A 15,554-nucleotide genomic window follows, 5' to 3' on the forward strand; every position below is an offset into this window, starting at 1 on the left:
GAACTTAGAGGAGAGGATATATGAAAGGAAGAGAATATATAAGATAGGTGAAAGAAAGGAAAGACAATTGGACAGGGGACGAAAGGCACACCAGTGCACTTATGTACGCCCCTTACTGGCCTCTTAGGAACCTGGAGAGGTCAATCGTGGAGAGGTCAATCAATGGCTATAGAGTCAACCATCAACCTGACAGAAGACAGCGGTATTATTAGGATTAGGATAGCTTCAGAGAATGATGAAACACACACACACACACGAAAAATCCCTAATAAGAAAAAACAGCCTAATGAAAACCAACCATGTTTAACAGCACAAACGCCTGAGTACAAGAAAGATAAAATAATCGTTATCAATTACTGTGCTTCTATTCTTACCCCAAAGGAAATATATGCTCCTAAAACACTTCCAGCAATGGTGGCAAATCCAGCGGTCATGATAGCATGGAGTTCAGACTTGGTAACATAGGGCAGGTATGGCTTTACCATGAGAGGAGATTCCGACTGCAAGGAAATCAAGTAAGTGGATTTTATTTTATTTTATTTTATTTATTTATTTATTTTATTTATTGGATTTGTATGCAACCCCTCTCCGTAGACTCGGGGCGGCTAACAATAGTAATAGAAACAGCACATAACAATCCAATATTAAAACAGTTAAAACCCTTATTATAAAACCAAACATGCATACAGACATACCATGCATAAAATTGTAAAGGCCTAGGGGGAAAGAGTATCTCAGTTCCCCCATGCCTGGTGGCAGAGGTGGGTTTTAAGAAGCTTATGAAAGGCAAGGAGGGTGGGGGCAATTCTAATCTCTGGGGGGAGTTGGTTCCAGAGGGCTGGGGCCGCCACAGAGAAGGCTCTTCCCCTGGGTCTCGCCAAGCGACATTGTTTGGTTGACGGGAACCGGAGAAAATCCACTCTGTGGGACCTAACTGGTCGCTGGGATTCGTGCAGCAGAAGGCGGTCCCTGAGATAATCTGGTCCGGTGCCATGAAGGATTTTAGTGATACCTTCCTCTTATATGTTAGAATGATCCATCAAGCACCATGCCGCAAGGTATTATCAGGCGTAAAGGATCAGGACCACATGCTAAGTTGCAACACAGAAGATTTATTATTTAAGCCTATGAACAAGAATCCAGCCTACTAATGGTCAGCACTAAAATGGCGCTAGATAAGAGTCAACAAATTGAAGGGGCCTGGACTTGAGTCACTTGTGGCAATGTAAGGACTCTTAAATGATGATGTGTTTAACTCCCTCCCCAAGCTCTGCCTGTTTTTTTTCTACATATATGATCCAGGACAGCAGTCCCTAATGTTTCTGGCCCTGTAGTCTGGCAGAAGTGGCAGTGCGCACACGCATACCCCTTGTGCAAATGGAGTTTCCTGCGCTCACCCACCACTGGTGTTGCCCCGTTGCCAACAGGATGTGGCCTGGTAGGTGTCTGCAGACCCACTGGTTTGGGATACCTGACCCAGAAAGCAAAAATCATGTAGACTACAGCCAGGAGTTTTAATGCAAAGAATTAGGGATAAAGATCAGAATCTTGAAAACTTAACAGAACCCTCCGTCCCTCATTTATTAGTGAGTTTGTAAAAGAAGAGCCTTTATGAACATTTTGAATATCTTCTATTCTATAGAGCCAGGGTAGTGCAGTGGTTAGAGTGCAGCACTGCAGTATACTTCAGTCAACTGCTAACTGTAGTTCAGTAGTTCAAATGTCACCACTGGCTCAAGGTTGACTCAGCCTTCCATCTTTCCGAGATGGGTAAAATGAGGACCCAGATTGTTGGGGGCAATATGCTGATTCTGTACACCACTTAGAGAGGGCTATAAAAGCAGTATGAAACCGTATATAAGTCTAAGTGCTATTGCTATTCTTTCTTGGCTTTTTGCAGTTTGAACTGGGGTTATTTTTCTAGCAAAAAAATGGTCAAAAGATAGAATTGTATAGGTTTCTATTTTAGGATGAAATCTTTTTTTTAATATATTATTTTTATTAATTTTTAACAAGTTTAATATACACACAACATAAAACAGTGCATAGTGAAACGTGCCCACAACCCAGACACACACACATTCCCCACCACCAAATCGGGGGTGTTTCTTATATAGTCCACTTGACCCAAGGGCAATATATCTATTTACATATTATAGAGTGATTCCAATTTATTTCTTGTAGCTTGGTCTTGGATTCTGCTCATCATATATCTTCTTACCTTGTCCCACCGTCCCATCAGTTGTCCCAATTCAGTTTCATTATCCGAATTTATCCTTTTATCCATAATTTCAAATTGAATATGGTCCACCATGTACCTATACCAATTGTCCATTTTGTTGCATCGTTCCAACCCAAAACTATTACTGCCTAAGCGCTTTCTATTGCTGCTTGTTTTATTTCTCTAAATTCTCCCATCACGTTACTTTTAACTAGTACTGCCATTTCCTCAGTGATTGTCCATTGTATATTTAGCATTATATTGATATCCTCTTTCATTTTTGCCAATTTTAGGATGAAATCTTGACAGAAAACATCTGTTTATTTTGGACAGATCTAGATATTAATCCAGATCTAAATATTAGACTAATGCAAAAGCATGACTCTGCAATGTTCTGGCAGAATCTCTGCTCTAGGAGGAATTAATAACCAATTTATTTTGCTTTTGAGTTTTCTAAAATCATGAGAAAGAAAGAAACAAACAAACAAGAAAAGGGGAAAAAAAGAATGAGATAATTGTTAAAATTTACTCCCCATGTAAGAATGTCTATTCTGCTAAGGCAGTAAAATTGTTGACCTATTATTAGAAATGCTGGATCTTCCTTCATGCCTCTTGGGAATGGATATTGAGTTGTGCATTGGCTTTTTAAATAGAAGATATCCATGGCTGTTAATACTTACACAGTAAAATGTAAGAAAAATATTATGGAAACTTAATGAAAGTACATGTTCTTGTCTTGCTAGATGGGCTGTTTTCTGTCAAAAAGATTTGTCCTTAGGCTTCTAGCTTACTTCTCTGCTTCAATAACTTACCATTCCCACAAATATATTGCCAGCTGCAACTAAAGATTCCACTGGGCTAGTCTGCAAGGTAATTTGCATGATCCATCCAACCTATAAAATTTACAATGCACAAAATAAATTTTTGGCTACATTCCAGATGCTTCACGTACATAAAATTCAACAAACATCTTAACTGAGTTAAAGTATATGTGCAAGCTCCTCAAGGATATCTCCCATGTCAGCAATTTTCTTCGGAATGTACCAATTGTATATGCCAATTTATTACAATGCGTGAATCCCTAACTGAGTCAGGTCTGCCAGTGTAGAATCACTGTCGGTGACATCCATGCGTATCTTCATTTAGAGAAAATGTTATAAACTGGAACATATCAAGCTGCTTTGAGCTTTCATAACAAATCTATGAATAAATCAGTTTAATCTGCCATTTTGGCACAGGCTACATAAAGTCTAAATTACATAATTCGCATAAGACCAACAGAGCTTGAATAGTGTAAGTTGTACAGTTTATGAATACTTTGGCAAAGTTACAGGGACCTACTATACATCTTCCAGTCTCCCCAGAAATCAGGAATTTAACCACAGTGCCATTGATGCCTCAATGTAATACTACCATGCCTGGGTTTTTTTTCTCCAATTTGTCCAAAAATTTAATTTACCAACCAAACAAAGAGATGCAACTTTTAATAACCACAATTTTTCTATAGCTGCTGAACAGTTTAGATAGCTGTTCGTCATTATAGACAAAATGTTAAACAAGTTTGATTGGAAGAATGTCAGAGAACAGAAGGCAAAGAAATTGTAGATCGGGGCAGCTTTAGGTGTGGGAATGAAATTAAAAAAAAAGGACTATCTAGTAAGCTTTTAAATTTGGATAATTGTAAAGTATAGAGCTAAGCCAGTGCTTAAAAAAAGAATCAACTCAAAGTTGAACCAATGACTTGAGGCTATCAAGGTAAGAATTGAGAGATGGGAAGCCCCTTCTTCTCCCCAAATTTTTGCTACAACCCTCCAGCAATGTTTCTTCCAGTGAGAAGAATGACAGAGAACAGAGGAAGGATATAATCACTTTCAGTTCCTTTCCATGAGAACAATTCAACTTTTGTTTGGAAGAGGAGACCTAGATCCAGATCATGAGTTGAAATTTTGTAATTCAAGGCTAAGGTCATATAACAAGATGAAATCCTAGTACTGGTTCTAGAAACTGATAAAGAGATGGAGATATCCTGTGGAGATTGATATTAAGCACCTGGTCCATGCTCTGTTATCTTGCATATCTTGTCCTAGTTTTATTATACTTTGAAGTCCTTATCAACTTTTATTGTGTCAGGTGGAAGAAAGAAATTATATTCTAGAAGTGACAGATAGTGATAGATTTCGTTTATATATTCAAAGCTTCCCTGAAATATTCTTCATACCAGTGTTTCTCAACTTTGTGATATATGGACTACAACTTCCAGTCGGCATGCCACCCAGGATGTAAAATGGAATTTTATTTATGATCAGGTTTCATAGGCAATAAATCTACTCTTCCATAAACTAAAACCCACATTAATGTCTAGTTAATGGAAGAAGCTTCTAAGACCCATCACTGTGAAATAATTGTCCCTCTAATATATGTACGTATGTATGTACATCAACGCCTGGAATGCACTACCTGATTCTGTGATTTCTACTCCTAATCCCAAAACCTTTAACCTTAGACTATCTACAATTGACCTCTCTCCCTTTCTAAGAGGTCTGTAAGGGGTGTGCATAAGCGCACCACTGTGCCTACCGTCCCTGTCCTATTGTCTTCTTTTGTTACTTTTTATCATTACATATCTAAGGTTTTATTTGTACAAATTACCACTCTATAATTGTTTGACAAAATAAATAAATAAATAAAATAAATGTATACATTCACACATTGTGAGTCTCAGGTTTTAAATTTTAAGCCTTCCCTCTTCCCTCTCAATAAATGATAATTCTCTGCTCAGCCAATTGGAAAGCACTATTGGGTTCTAAACCCCTTTACTATTGGTTCGCGCATGGGCAGAAGTGTCCTGGATGGGTGGGCGGAGCCTCCCACCACCAGCACCTTCCCACCGTAAAACATGAAGAAAAGGTCAGCTGTGAGGCGGCACCCCCCACCCCGTCTTTCCGCGGGACCTTTTCTTCATGTTTTACGGTGTGCTCCGCCCGGCTGGAGCTTCCCTGGCAGCGTCAGAGTGTGAGCTTTGGGGCCCGGAGGGAGGGAGGGTTGCCGGCGGTAGCAGTGGCAAGGTGGTCATCTGTGAGGCGGCTACTCCTGGTGCCTCTGCTGCTGCCGCCAGGGAAGCTCCCCCCACACGCACTTAGCCATGGCGCACTTAGCTGCGTCTTTCAGTTTTTGAACCCTGCCCAGGAGCCAATCGCCAAAGATAGGCTTTTGTAAAAGGTAGGCGATTGGCTCCTGGGCAGGGTTAAAAAAACATATGCTGACAGCTGCAGCTAAGCGCGCTATGGTGCATAACTCAGCTTACAGGGATCTATGCTGTACTCTACTCTATTCCATTCCATTCCACTCCATTTCTCAAAGTACCCAGGGCACTGTTACCTTTTTAATAAGCCACTGCATGAATCCAGCATAGTATAGCACAGACATCACTGTACTGAAGAAAATGATAATAGGCAGCACCTAGTTGAAGACAAAACATCTATTGTTAAAAGCTGTTTCCAAGTTATCTAAATGCTTTCCTGCATTACAAATTTCAATACTGTACCATCAATCCTGTAATCAAGGACCTAAAGTTTGTCAGCATTCATCAGCTGTAATAAATTAAAACGATATATTCCAGAAGCATTTTTGGCTTACAAAGATGCCTGGAGAAAGAATTCTAAAGCCTGACTGCACCAAAGAAATCGCAGTTATATCTTATTTCTTAAAAAACAACAACAACAACACATGTTTTTATGAAAAGTTTTAAAGAAAAAGATAAAAGCTAATCAAAATTAACATGAAGTAGGGAATAAAAAGAAGAAGAAATAAGAGAAGGTAAAAAGTCAAGAAAATCAATTTCTTTTTGAAAAATAGGGGGGGGGGAGATAAAATGATATCATAGCATTTGGTCAGTATATCGTGGCATTTCAGACTTTTCCCATCAAAGAATGGCTGAAACTGACTGGTACTTTAATCAAGAATATTTTTTTAAGGAGAATATTGTACATGTGAAATGTTCTGTGCTTTACTGATTCATTTTGTAAACTTATTTATAACTTGGTCAAGGAAAGCCAGGGACAACAAAACCAATGAGTATTTACCTTGAAGGCAAAGAAGTGATCCTTATACTTGTCACCAAACACAAATTTTGCACCAGCATCAGTGTAACCTAAGAAAATCTTAAAGGAAAAAGAAAGAGAAAGAATAAGTTATTTCCAGGGGGAAAACTCCTCCATCTCAATTATTCTAATATTTGGAATATTTGAAGCAATGAAGGCTGCAAAATTTTTTACTACCCTTTTGTGGGCGTGGCTTATTTTGTGGGTGTGATTTGCCAGCCATGTGACCAGGTGGGAGTGGCTTGACAATCATGTGACTGGGGATGGCTTAAAGGTTATGTGACTAGCTTAAAGGTGGCCAATTTGATGTGCTTGGCCTCTCCTCGCCTCAAAGAGATACAATTTCCCTATCTATTTACTATTACTGAACATCCAAAATATACAATTTAATTCTATGTATATATCCCATATGTGTACATACATATTACACACAGGCAGGGCCGCCATCAGGAATTTTGGGGCCCCATACAGCCTAAGTGTCTGCCCCCCCACCATTTTAAAACTACTGCCCCCCAAATCCCGTGCCATGCCACCATAGCCACACACCCTGGACAAGCCCTCCCCCAGCCCTCTGAGGTCAAACACAGCCCTGATGTGGCCCTCAATGAAATTGAGTTTGACACCCCTGGCCTAGAGGCTAAATCCTATGACCAAGGGCTAAGAGAACGAGTATGTTTAGCTCAACAAATAGAAAACTGAGGGGGAATATAATAGTAGTTTCCCAATCCTTAAAGGGCTGCCATGGCATCTATTTATTCTCCATGCCACCAGAAGGTAGTACAAGAAGCAATGGGCGGAACCTCACCAAGAAGAAATGTAATCTGGAAATAAGGAAAAACTTGGGACTGGGCGGCATAGAAATAAATAAATAAATAAATAAATAAATGAATGAATGAATAAATAAATAAATAAATAAATAAATCCCTTCTTTTTTATTAAAATAAATTAATAATTAAAAAAAACCAAAATCCATTACTATTAAAACTAAAACAACCAGCAAAACTATTAATAAAAACAGGTGAGGGCTGGGTTTTTTCTCTCTGTTATTATTTAAGTACTTTTACCATATGCTTTAAATCAAGAGTCACTTCTCTCTCTGTTTCTCTCTCTTTCCTGTCATTCTCTGCCTCAATCATTTTCTCATTTCTCTTTTTTCTCCCCTTTTTTCTATCATTTCTCTCTCTCTCTCTCTCTTTCTTCCACTCTTCTCTCCCTCTTTCTTCCTCTCTCTCACTCTCTTCCTTCCTCTCTCATCCCTCTCTTTCTTTCTTTCTCTCTCTTTATCTCTCCCCTCTTGCTCTCTCTCTCTTTTTCTCACTTTCCCTCTCTTGTTTTCTTTCTCCCTCTCTCTTGCTTTCTCTCTCTCACTCTTTCTCTCTCTCGTTCTCTCTTTCTTGCTATCTCTCTCCCCCTCTTTCTCTCTCTCTCTTTCTCACTTTCTCTCTATCTTGTTCTGTCGCTCTCACTCTCTCTCGTTCTCTGGAGGCTGGTGAAGGCGATTTTCAATGTTGGGCGCACGGGCCGGCGTGCACTCTCCCCATCCCCCTTTTCTTACTTTGAATGTTCCGGGCGGGCTGGCAGGGGGATGGGGAGAGCGTGTGCCAGCCCGCACGCCCAACATTGAAAATCGCCTTTACCGGCCCCCGCTGTGAGAACGCCTGCCCCGCCTCTCTTGCAGCGGAGGAGAAAGAGAGGCGGATTGGGCGGGCGGGGGGCAGGGGTGAGTAGCCAGGGGCGTGAGGGGGCTAGAGGCATGGGGGGGTGGGGGCGGCTGCAGCTTCGTGCGCGCCCTTGGAAAAGGGTGCTTGGGGGGTGTTTTGGGGTGCGCTGGCACAGGCGTGTGCAGCCTACATGGAACGGTGCTGGGCACAATGACTGATGTGGGTGCCAGGGGGCTGGCACACAGTGGCGGGCCAAAACCGCCCCCCCCATTTTTCAATTTGGCCAGGCCCCTGACGCCAGTACCAGTAGTACCGGCTTATCGGCGGCCTTGCACCCAGGCACACAAAAATATACATTATCTACTATATAAACTGTTTGTGTATGTACACATACACATGCACACACAGCTCTTCTAAAATTATGCACATTCAACCTCATTTACTGTGATAGGAAAAACATACCCAGAGCCCAGAAGGGGAAAAAAAAGAAAAAAAAATCATAATTTTTCTACCGTTTCTAAGTACCTGACCGTACCTGTAGGAGCCTATCACTGGTTTGAAGACACATTTCTCAAATGTTCAAGTAGTGAATTGTATGACTCACTAGGTGAGGTCAATTGAAAATAAGAACTAGTGAATCATGAAATGTCTTGAATCAAGGGAAAGTCCCTTAGTTAAGAAAAAAAGTATATGTTCCTCTCTGATTTAGAATATTGTTTATCTATCTATCTATCTATCTATCTATCTATCTATCTATCTATCTATCTATCTATCTATCTATCTATTAGATTTGTATGCTGCCCCTCTCCAGAGACTCGGAGCGGCTCACAACTACAAAACTGTACAAATCCAATAGTTAAAAGCAATTTAAAACCCTTAATATAAAAAACAATCATACATCTCATACACACCATACGTAAAGCGAAAACGGCCCAGGGGAATCAATTTCCCCATACCTAACGGCAGAGGTGGATTTTAAGGACTTTGTGAAAGGCAAGGAAGGTGGGGCGAGGGTCAGGGCTGCCACAGAGAAGGCTCTTCCCCTGGATCCCACCAGACGACATTGTTTTGTTCATGGGACCCAGAGAAGGCCAACTCGATCGGACCTAACCAGTCACTGGGATTTGTACGGCAGAAGGCGGTCTCAAAGATATTCTGGTCCGATGCCATGAAGGGCTTTATAGATCATAACCAACACTTTGAATTGTGACTGGAAACTGATCGGTAACCAATGCAGATTGTGGAGTGTTGGTATGACATGGGCATATCTGGGAAAACCCATGATTGCTCTTGCAGCTGCATTTTGCATGATGTGAAGTTTCCAAAAACTCTTCAGAGGTAGCCCCATGTAGATAGCGTTACAGTAATCGAACCTCGAGGTGATGAGGGTATGAGTGACTGTGAGCAGTGACTCCCGGTCCAAGTAGGGCCACAACTGGTGCACCAGGCAAACCTGGGCAAACGCCCCCCCCTCGCCACAGCTGAAAGATGGTTCTCTCTGTTGAAAGCTGGATGTAAGGCCTCCTACCAAACAGGCAACTTTCCCCCCCCCTTAGATGGAAATTAAAATTGCTGTCTCATTTTCATTTTCATTCAGACCACTCACTGTGTAAATAGAAATCCCAAGACTGAAAGTCAAACTTTTTAGTGCTTCAAGTTAAGCAAAACAATAAGCACCGTGGGAGTGGCAGTTATTTTTCTCCTTCCTGGTTCTTAGCTGCTGATCTAGCTCTGTTTGTCATCACGCAGGATTGGTAACTTTTAATGGTACAAGGAACTGTAACTGCTTCCTCCTGCCTAACCCAAGGAAATTCAGAGATATGTGCTTGTGACTGAGCTGTGGTCGCAATCGATGTGTTCTGCAATTTCACGAGGGGAAAAAAAAAAGCAATATATTGTTCTAAAAAAAGAAACAATTATTTCTTGGACTTAAAAAAAGTTGAGGGTGGGGGACACATATAAATGTCGCAGCATTCTTAAAACACTATGGAGAGTCTTAGTCACCCAGGTTATATAGGTGCTTTTTCAGGAGGCAATTGGATTTTCTTGGTTATTTTTTCTTGTGAAGAAGTTTCTTGGATGATAAGCAAAACATCTTCAAAAACAACAAGGCAGTCCAATTGTCTCCTGAAAATGCACCTTTGGGACTGCAAGATTCTCCTATAATAAAAACGTGAACCCTCAAACTGATCCTGAATGTCAAAAACCAAAACTAACAAGGAAACGGTCTGGTTTAATAATGACCTGAGTGAAATAAAATTTGGGAACCTTATTATTCTATCCTTCACACATGATAATGGCAAAAAAAAATTATAACTTGTGCAGATCAATGCAAATCTGCAAAGAAAACATTCTGGGATTGTTTAGAAACAAAGAACACTTCCATAAGGAGAGAATTGGAAAATTTGTTTGTTTGTCAATCACATTTCTTAACCTGTTCTCTCCCCTTAGAGAGGGACTTTGGGCGTTGTAGCAATGATAGTAGAAGAATATTTGAAAGAAAAGGCTGTACAGTATTTTAAAATGCTTCACTGACAGTTACAGCTGCTACTTGCATTGAAATGAGGAAGAGGAAGACAATTACTTAATCAGGATTTCAAAGGATGCATGACTTAGATTAAGGATCAATCAATGTGGTTCTTAAATCCCGTAATTTTGCCTCAGGTATGTTTAAGAGTTTTTTTGCTGCTTCTACAATCAACAATATTTCCTTGTTAATTGGCAAGGAAGAGAACATTTTCCTGCCAAGAGTGGAGTCACACCCCTCTTGGCATGAATAGCTTCCAATAACTGCTGTATTCTTCCGGGATTGTGTGACGCTCTATCATTGCCAGTTCAGAGTTGATGCAACTTAAAGTTCCCAATAGCTTTTTTAGTTTTTCCTTTTACCTCATTCCAACTTTTGACCTGATTGAAATATGCCGTACTTCATTGATGATGCAGCCATTGACAGAACTGGGACTTAAGATCTGCTAAGCAATTTTGGCCATTTTATACAATTGCAAGTAACACCTTCTCTCTGGTCACTGGGAACTGCCCTGACTATGTTGTTTTGTGCTGTAGCAAAGATCTATTTCTATAGAGGTGTTTGTCCAAGTAAGGTTTGACTGGCACCTATGAAAGATTGTCAGTTCTTAGGAAAGGTTTTTAAAACAGAAGGAGTGTTATTTTATTTTATTATTTTATTTTATTTTATTTTATTTATTTTATATTTTATTTATTTTATTTTATTTTATTTATTTTATATTTTATTTATTTATTTATTTGTTTGTTTGTTTTGTCCAATACACAATAATACACAATGCGGGTTATAGAGGATATAATAAGGTAGAATGTATTAAAGGGGGAATAGAGGAGAAAATAAAAAAGTGAAATATAACTATGAGAGAATAGCAGAAAAAGATATAGGTATAGAAAAGAAGATATAGGAAATATAGGAGATACAATAGGACAGGGGACAGTAGGCACTCCGGTGCACTTATGCATGCCCCTTACTGACTTCTTAGGAACTTGGTGAGGTCAACCGTGGATAGTCTAAGGGTAAAGTATTGGGGGTTAGGGGATGATACAGAGTCCGGTAGTGTTAGACATGTTTGAAAAGAGTTCCACTGCTATGTTGCCAATCCTTGTTAGAGATGCCTGCTGCTCCTATTGACCAGGTGTTTTGCTTGGCTATATTGTTATTGTTTTTATTATTTTGGTGATAATGGCTGTGGGGAACACTGCCATATTCTCTGTTCCATTCCAATGTTGATGCCACCGGTTGCCCTGAGGAAGATTGCTGTTATTGTGTGCAAGTCAAACACAACTGCTGGTTTCAATGGCCATCCGGGTGCGATCAACCATCAAGTCATAGAGCTCATCTGTTATCAATTGCTCCCTCCTGCTTCATCACACGTCCCTTTTCCATACCTGTTATCTATCAACCAGGCTTCCATTGAGTAAGGATTTATGTTCCTCCTCTGTCCTTAAAGAATGCCAAATCTGTGTTTAGAAAAAGCTGAACTATGAACTATGCCCTGAAGACCTGCTGATGGGGAATCTTGACAAAGAGCTCAACACACAATTCCAAGCAAGCACCTATATTTGTTTGTACATTCCCCATCCCACTGTAGGTAAAGCAATAGGTTACTGTTTACTCATTGGCTAGCAATGATTCGCGAAAGGGGATGGCAAACTGGGAGATCCACCAATTGACTTCCTTAACATGTCCCACGTTGAAATACTAAGACCAGCACAATTTTTGGCTTTGTTTCTGTGGCAGATCAACAATGTGGGAAGTACAATTCATGTCCGAACATTTTGCTACTGACTGGAGGATAACATTGTAATAATTGGGTTGGGCTTTTAAATATTAAACAGAACAATGTATGGATAATAATTGTGTATTTTTTTAAGTGAATGTGGCCCAATCAATGAGTTTAATTATGAGAAACTATAGGAAGGACAACATAGTCTGGATATAAGAATCATGGGAAGCAAATATAATCTTACAGTTGTCAACTCGCATTATGAATGTGTTTATGAAATCTGTGTGATTCTTACTTCTTTGGTTTACCAGAATTGCATTATGTTGTTTTAGTTTAATGCTGTCTGTGAACCCAGCCAAATATGGTTTCTTAAGTAAACCCACACTTACCTAGAAAGAATGCTGAGCTTTAAGTGGTGATTGAAAGTGCTATTACAAACTGGGTATGGCTTTAAGTTGATTAAAGAAGGGGGACTGCACTTTTAAGATATTTCTTTATGAAGATAAAGTCTGCTCATCTCTATCCTTTTCATGATTAAACAAGATAGTTTGTAAAATTGCATGTCTTGCTCTATAAGTGATTTTCTACATGCAGCATGAACCATTTTATAATATAAGATGCACAGGCAGATCAGATTGCCTCTTGCAGGTTAATTATAAGCAAATCCCTTCAATATGGGGGAATATTGTTTATTTATTTATTTTTCTCAAGTACGTATTTGATAATGTACATAAGTATAATATTATTTGAATACATAAGATGGGTACAAATACAAGGGAACATTTGGACGGGGGCAGTAGGCACACTGGTGCACTTATGCACTCCCCTTACTAACCTCTTAGGAATGGGGTGAGGTCAACAATAGAAAGTCTTAGGGTAAAGTTTTGGAGATTTGGGGAAGATTATTTATTTTATTTATTTATTTTGTCAAGTACGTATTTGATAATATACATAATATAAATAATTTAGTGAAACTTCATCACAAGTGGGGACAAATCTGATTATTTCTCTGATATTTTTTGAAGCGGACAATTGTCTTAACCTTTCTTGAGAATGAGTCCATATGAAATCAGAATTCAAAATTTACTTGTAAGTGAACATACACAGGAATGAGGTATTAGCAAAATACCACAGCTGCTATTATACTCAGTCGGTTCAACTATCTGTCTGGTTTAAAATTATCTTGACCTCTGACAAAATTCATCAGCATTTCAAGAAATGCTACTTAATAAAAGACGCTTTAAGCAGAGGCATGAATGATTGAGTAAAAGAATGCAGCACCAAGGCACCCTTCCTAAATACTCTTTGACTCCAACAGGTATAAACTGATCACTTGTCACAAAGATTATGAATAGTTCTCTTTTATTCAATCCTTACCTGCACTTGATCACCAAGCCAGTTGAAAGCATCAAATCCTGCTTTGGTCCTCAAGGTGATAAGTCCAAGAACAAACTGCATTGCAACACCCCAGATTACTGGCCTCCATACAACCTATGCATACATAAAGAAAAACAAAACTATCAGATTTAAAATCAGTTCAAATTTGACAATATTGCACTACACACTGTAGTAAACGCAGATGGTGATTCCACATAAGTACCCCTGAAATGAATGGAAAATATATTTGCATATTGTAGTTTTATGTATGGTATGTTGTATGTATGATTTTTTAAAAATGGGGTTTTTAGACTTTATTATTATAGACTTATAATACTGTATTAGATTTGTCATTGTATACAGTTTTTATCACTGTTGTGAGCCGCCCCGAGTCTGCGGAGAAGTGCGGCATACAAATCTAATAAATAAAATAAATAAATAAATAAATAAATAAATATTTCTTCCGAGTACATAAATGTTTACAAAAAAAGGAGATTTTTTAAAAAAGGGCACTAAATTTAAAAGTAAAACAGAAAAATTATGCATGTTTGATTTCTTCCAGCAACCTTCCCTGATCTGTTTTTCAAAATTATTGATAAAGGTCAGGCTGGCTAAATGGTATTGGGAACTGATCTGTACTTCTAGAAAGGACTGGAGAGGTTACATTATAGTGGCCCACAGGGGACCTATCTATCATATATCATCTATCTATATCTAATCTATATATCTATATCATTATCATATCTATCTATCTATCTATCTATCTATCTATCTATCTATCTATCTATCTATCTATCTATCTTCCGCTCTTCCTCCCCCCACTTTCCAGGCTCCCAATCTGGAAAAGTTTGATAACTCTGATCTAACAGATGGGATTTGTAGAGTTGTAAGAGAAGAGATCCTTAATCTCATGGGCCCATAAGTAAAGGACCCGCTGCTTACTTGCCTTTTAACCATGGCACCAATAAATGTTCTGAGTTTGGCCTTGGTCCACATGTCTATACCTCCATCTGTACCCCAGCCCAGAAGCGGCTTTAAATTATGTTTTTGTCAGAATTTATTTTATAATCCACGTAGGTCCAAAAATGTAAACCAACAAGGGTTGTGAGGCATTTCATCTTGCATGTCAAAAACTGAAAAGGACAATGTCTCAGTGTTTTCAGTTTTATTTAATAAAGTTAATTCTCCTCTAGATACATGCTCTAAAGAAAACAATCAAGTCAATAGTAATTCCATAAATATTTTGATAAATATGTCATATCTATTTGGCAGGCAGTTTTCCAGAGAATGAAGTGCAGGAATGGCCTGCTTCTGACTGGACAAATACTATTATAATAAATCAGTGCAAGTATGTGGGAAAAATTCAGAATATTAGTTTCACAATTCATGTAAACATAATGATCTCTGTGCACAACTGTTTCAGGGTCTGGCAAACAATGGAGGTACGCACTTAGGAGCTAGCACAGACAGGGAATGTGGTTTCAGCTGATGTATGTTACTAATGAATTATCAGTTTCATAGAGAGTTAATAGACTTGTACATTCTGCATGGGAACGTTCCAAAGACCACAGAAAAAATAAGGAATGTTATACTTTCCTCTCTCTATGACCCATTAAATAGGCTGTATCAAGTGTTCTCAAATTATGTTTGCCACAAATTAAGAAAAAATATTTTACATTCCATATATAGTTTACATTTGCCACACAGATCATATATTTGAACTCCATGTAAATGGAGATGAGTCCTTTGCAAATGTCCCACCCTTAATTTGTGGTGAACATAATTCCTCATTACTACTCTGCATGGAGTTAACACACTGTTACCTTGTTGCAAATGCTTAAGGTTTACCTTTTTAAGAAACAGAAATCAGACACCTAAGTCAAGTAAACCAAAATAATATTGTTGGCAATTCGATCAACTCATGGGTTTTGAGCTCAGCTTTTAA

General features: G+C 38.9%; 1 protein-coding gene across 2 annotated transcripts in view; it reads right to left on the reverse strand.

The window, feature by feature from the left end:
• SLC28A3 (solute carrier family 28 member 3) overlaps positions 1 to 15,554 on the reverse strand; it is a 59,983-nt gene that overhangs the window by 20,135 nt on the left and 24,294 nt on the right. For both annotated transcript variants that reach the window (XM_070742756.1, XM_070742757.1), the window contains exons 7-11: positions 13,610 to 13,723; positions 6,304 to 6,381; positions 5,600 to 5,680; positions 3,034 to 3,114; positions 375 to 500 (exon numbers count right to left, since the gene is read on the reverse strand). In XM_070742756.1, the coding sequence (XP_070598857.1) occupies positions 375 to 500; positions 3,034 to 3,114; positions 5,600 to 5,680; positions 6,304 to 6,381; positions 13,610 to 13,723 (480 nt within the window). The remainder of the gene's footprint in view (positions 1 to 374; positions 501 to 3,033; positions 3,115 to 5,599; positions 5,681 to 6,303; positions 6,382 to 13,609; positions 13,724 to 15,554) is intronic.

Source organism: Erythrolamprus reginae, chromosome 2 (assembly GCF_031021105.1).
Source record: "Erythrolamprus reginae isolate rEryReg1 chromosome 2, rEryReg1.hap1, whole genome shotgun sequence".
In the NCBI taxonomy this organism is placed as follows: domain Eukaryota; kingdom Metazoa; phylum Chordata; class Lepidosauria; order Squamata; family Dipsadidae; genus Erythrolamprus; species Erythrolamprus reginae.